General features: G+C 55.2%; 1 protein-coding gene across 1 annotated transcript; it reads right to left on the minus strand.

Annotated features, from left to right (window-relative positions):
• Nucleotides 1-101: 101 nt before the first annotated feature.
• Nucleotides 102-4,706, minus strand: asb8 (ankyrin repeat and SOCS box containing 8). Its single transcript, XM_043685111.1, has 3 exons — nucleotides 4,470-4,706; nucleotides 2,730-2,834; nucleotides 102-1,489 (listed from the first exon to the last, which is right to left on the minus strand). Exons 1-3 carry the CDS (start codon nucleotides 4,593-4,595, stop codon nucleotides 887-889), a joined length of 834 nt encoding a protein of 277 aa, XP_043541046.1. The 5' UTR covers nucleotides 4,596-4,706; the 3' UTR covers nucleotides 102-886.
• Nucleotides 4,707-4,988: the final 282 nt, after the last annotated feature.

Raw genomic sequence — 4,988 nt, forward strand, 5'->3', positions numbered from 1 at the left:
AGAGATAGGGAGGGTGCCGGAGGAGGTCGTGACATTCACTGGGACAGGGAGGTGGGTGGTAGAGAGACTGTAGCAAAGACAACGTGTGGCGACGCGCTGAATACGTCTCTGATCTTTATTAAAATTCTTGCATTGCAAGTGTAAAACGTTGTGGGAGCAGCATTGAGGGATTCACGCGCACGCGCACACACTGGGCACCGAACAAATACTGTCCCGAAACATACCCCTACGTTTATATATTAGTTATCACGGGGAGTGGGCTGTGATCGCAACCTGCATCATCCACCAGGCTGGAGGCTCAAGTATATCCTGATGGCCTCCTGTTCGTGTGTGACAGGCTGGAGGAGGAGGAAAGGGGGCCGAATGGCCTCCTGTTCCTGTTTGACAGGCTGGAGGAGGAAGAGGAAAGGGGGCCGAATGGCCTCCTGTTCCTGTTTGACAGGCTGGAGGAGGAGGAAAGGGGGCCGAATGGCCTCGTGTTCCAGTGTGACAGGCTGGAGGAGTAGCGGGGGGGGCCGACTGGCCTCCTGTTGCCGTGTGGCAGGCTGGAGGAGAGGGGGCTGAATGGCCTCCTGTTTCCGTGTGACAGGCAGGAGGAGAGGGGGCCGAATGGCCTCGTGTTCGTGAGTGACAGGCAGGAGGAGAGGGGGCTGAATGGCCTCCTGTTCCTGTGTGGCAGGCTGGAGGAGAGGGGGCCGAATGGCCTCGTGTTTCTGTGCGACAGGCTGGAGGAGTAGGAGGGGGGGGCCGAATGGCCTCCTGTTTCCGTGTGGCAGGCTGGAGCAGGGAGGAGAGGGGGCCGAATGGCCTCCTGTTTCCATGTGGCAGGCTGGAGGAGGGAGGAGAGTGGGCCGAATGGCCTCCTCTTTCCCGCCCCCCCCCCCGCTCACCCCACCAGCAGCAGGTAACGCTTGATGGCCACGGGCAGGGGCAGCGTCTCCACCGCGGCCGGGAGGTGCCGGGCGCCCAGACAGCGCCGCACCTCCCGGCGGCTCAGCCCCTTCAGGCTGCCCGGCCCGGGGCACCCCGCACCCTGGCGAGACCCCCCACCTCCCCCTCCCCCCGCCGGCGCCTGCCCCTCGGCCTCGCGAAGCAGGGCCAGGCACTCCTCCTCACGCGGCCCACCCAGACCGCGGGCCAGCAGCGCCATCAGCCGAGCGGCCGGCGTCTGCCCCTTCAGGTTGCGGGCACCGGCCTGCGCCCCGTACTCCAGGAGGACCCGGGCGCTCTCCAGGTTGCCCCGCGAGGCGGCCCAGCTCAGCGGGGTGTCCCGGTGGTAGTCGCGGGCGTCCACCCTTGCACCGGCCCCCAGCAGCGCTCGGGCGCACTCGGGCCTGTCCCGGTAGGAAGCCCAGTGCAGCGGGGAGTCCATGTTGCCGTCCGGGGAATTGGGGTCCGCGCCGAACCCCAGCAGGATCTCCACACAGCCCGCATCTCTCTCGGCCGCGTAGTGCAGCGCCGTCCTGTGGTAGCCATCCACGGCGTTCACCTGAAGTGGGAGAGACGGCAACAATCGAGGGGTTGGGGGGAGAGAGAGAGCCGAGACGTTAGATATACATCTCACTGTGAAAGGCAACTTTCTGCACTCGCAGTAAAATTACAGAAGACGATTCAAGGAGATCTTTGATTGGAAAACAACGAGGAGGCTCAGTAAGTTTAATAAGTGTTTTACCGGAACAGCATATTGACGTATGTTCAATAAGTGTTTTACTGGAACAGCGTACTGATGTAGGTTTAATAAGTGTTTTACCAGAACAGCATATTGACGTATGTTCAATAAGTGTTTTACCGGAACAGCGTACTGATGTAGGTTTAATAAGTGTTTTACTGGAACAGCATATTGACGTATGTTCATAAGTGTTTTACTGGAACGGCGTACTGATGTAGGTTTAATAAGTGTTTTACCGGAACAGCATATTGACGTAATTTTAATAAGTGTTTTACCAGAAGTGTGGGCGGCACGGTGGCACAGTGGTTAGCACTGTTGCCTCACAGCGCCTGAGACCCGGGTTCAATTCCCGCGTGTTTTACCGGAACAGCATATTGACGTATGTTCAATAAGTGTTTTACCAGAACAGCATATTGACATAGGTTTAATAAGTGTTTCACAGCAACAGCGTACTGATGTAGGTTTAATAAGTGTTTTACCGGAACAGCATATTGACGTATGTTCAATAAGTGTTTTACCGGAATGGGCCGAAGGGCCTGTTTCCACACTGTAATGTAATCTAATCTAAACAGCATATTGACATAGGTTTAATAAGTGTTTTACAGGAACAGCGTACTGATGTAGGTTTAATAAGTGTTTTACCGGAACACCATATTGACGGAGGTTTGAGTGAGGTGTCAGTAGATGTCATTCAGTGTTGGCTTTCAAGGTTAAAACAATGAATTGATGTTGTTTTCACCGGATAGCGGAATTTAGGGAGTTCTCCGACGTTTGAAGGTTTTAACAGATTACGAGGCGAGGTTTTCCGAGTGGGTTAATTAACAGAAGGGTTCCCTCAGCACTGACCCTCCAACTGTCGCCTATCATCTCGGCACTGACCCTCCAGCAGCGCCCACTCCCACAGCACCCACTCCCTCAGCACTGACCCTCCCACAGCACTGACCCTCGCTCAGCACTGACCCTCCCTTAGCACTGACCCTCCCACAGCACCCGCTCCATCAGCACTGACCCTCCCTCAGCACTGACCCTCCCTCAGCACTGACCCTCCCTCTGTATTTACCTCAGCTCCTTTCTCCAGGAGTAGTTCCACACAGTCTGGGTCAGCCATCATACAGGCGCAGTGCAGGGGCTTGAGTGTGCCATGGGTACAGTTGATATCAGCTCCCTGTCATCGGTTAGCGGGCGGAGGGGAAGGTGAGGGTGGGAGAGAACACACAGCAACCAAAGGATGAAAGACTCATCTGCTCCAATCACTGATAACCCCTTCCACATGCACTCACTCTCTGTCTTTTAATACACTCAGGGGATGTGGGAATCACTGTCTGGAGGGGGGTGACACACACAGGGATAGGGAGGGGGTGTAGGGGGCTGGAGGGGGTGACACACACAGAGATAGGGAGGGGAGATAGATTCTCTTGATGGATCTGGCAACCCCCAGGATGTTGATTGTGAAGGGAAAGGGATTCATTGATGGTAACGCCATTGACCTTATACTTAACAGTGAGGTCCTGGGGAGTGTTGCTGAACAAAGAGACCTTGGAGTGCAGGTTCATAGCTCCTTGAAAGTGGAGTCGCAGGTAGATAGGATAGTGAAGGCGGCGTTTGGTATGCTTTCCTTTATTGGTCAGAGTATTGAGTACAGGAGTTGGGAGGTCATGTTGCAGCTGTACTGGACATTGGTTAGGGGCCACTGTTGGAATATTGTGTTCAATCCCGGTCTCCCTGCCACAGGAAGGATGTTGTGGAAGGGTTCGGAAAAGATTGACAAAGATATTGGAGGGTTTGAGCTACAGGGAGAGGCTGGACAGGCTGGGGCTGTTTTCCCTGGATCGTCGGAGGCTGAAGGGTGACCTTATAGAGGTTTATAAAATCACGAGGGGGGTGTGGATAGACAAGGTCTTTTCCCCCCTGGGGTGGGGGGAGTCCAGAACTAGAGGGGGGGTAGGTTTAAGGTGAGAGGGGGAAAGGGACCCGAGGGGTACAATGACAGCATTGAAAAGGCACCTGAATGGGGGACAGGAACAGGAAGGGTTTAGAGGGAGATGGGCCGAGTGCTGGGGAATGGGGACCGGGTTAGGTTAGGGATATCTGGGTCAGCACGGACGGGACGGGCCGAAGGGTCTATTTCTGTGCTGAGATTCGGTGACGGTAACGCCATTGAACGTCCAGGGGCGATGGTTAGATTCTCTCTCGGAGATGGTAACCCCCAGGATTTTGACAGTGGGGGAGGAAGGGGGATTCAGTGACGGTAATGCCATTGAATGTCAAGGGAGCGATGGTTAGATTCTCTCTCTCTCGTTGGAGACGGTAACCCGCAGGATGTTGATAGTGGGGTGGGGAAGGGGGATTCAGTGACATTCAGTGACGGTAACGCCATTGAACGTCAAGGGGGCGATGGTTAGATTCTATCTGTCTCTCTCTCTCTCTCTCTCTCTCTTGTTGGAGACGGTAACCCCCAGGATGTTGATAGTGGTGGGGAGGGGAAGGGGGATTCAGTGACGGTAACACCATTGAACATCCAGGGGGCGATGGTTAGATTCTCTCTCTCTCGGAGACGGTAACCCCCAGGATGTTGATAGTGGAGGGGAAGGGGGATTCAGTGACGGTAACGCTATTGAACGTCCAGGGGGCGATGGTTAGATTCTCTCTCTCTCTCGGAGATGGTAACCCCCAGGATGTTGACAGTGGGCATGGCGATTCAGTGACGGTATCGCCAATGCCTGAGCCACTCACACACCCACCCACAGTCAGACAATGAGGTCCTGACTCTGTTTGTGAGCCCCATCCCCCTCTCACTGACCTGATTGATGAGGTCCTCAACATTGTCGTGTGGGAAGGAGCGGACCGCGATAGTTCGGATCAGTCTCTCCGACAGCGAGTACTTGCTTTGGATGGATTGCATGATGTACCACATGCTGGGATTCATCTGTAAGGCTGATACATGGCAGCGCCTGGCACTGGGCGCCGGGTCGCTGCCTGGTGTTAGAGCGCGCTAGGGCAGCGGTGTGAGCCGGAGGGTGGTGACAACAGGAGGGTATCGCTGTCAAAATACAACCGAGAGGCTACAGTCAGAAACGAGGTGAACTCACCGACGAGAGGCTACAGTCAGACAGCAACAAGGTGAATATACAGGTGAGATGCTACAGTCAGATAGCAACAAGCTGAACGCATGGCCAAGAGGCTGCAGTCAGCAACGAGGTGAGCACAACTGAGGGGCGAGTATCAGACACTAACAAGGTTAACACACAACCGAGAGGCTACAGTCAGACAGCAACAAGGTGAACGCACAGGTGGGAGGCAACAGTCAGCAACAAGGCGA

The sequence above is a fragment of the Chiloscyllium plagiosum genome, unplaced genomic scaffold, assembly GCF_004010195.1.
Source record: "Chiloscyllium plagiosum isolate BGI_BamShark_2017 unplaced genomic scaffold, ASM401019v2 scaf_82327, whole genome shotgun sequence".
In the NCBI taxonomy this organism is placed as follows: Eukaryota; Metazoa; Chordata; class Chondrichthyes; order Orectolobiformes; family Hemiscylliidae; genus Chiloscyllium; species Chiloscyllium plagiosum.

Excerpts from the sequence above, each read along its gene's own strand:
- asb8 (XM_043685111.1), bottom strand. The coding sequence starts at position 4,595 with ATGAATCCCAGCATGTGGTACATCATGCAATCCATCCAAAGCAAGTAC. Across the intron at positions 2,835-4,469 it reads TTGAGGACCTCATCAATCAG|GGAGCTGATATCAACTGTAC; the intron begins GTCAGTGAGAGG and ends AACCGATGACAG. Across the intron at positions 1,490-2,729 it reads TCCTGGAGAAAGGAGCTGAG|GTGAACGCCGTGGATGGCTA; the intron begins GTAAATACAGAG and ends CTCCCACTTCAG.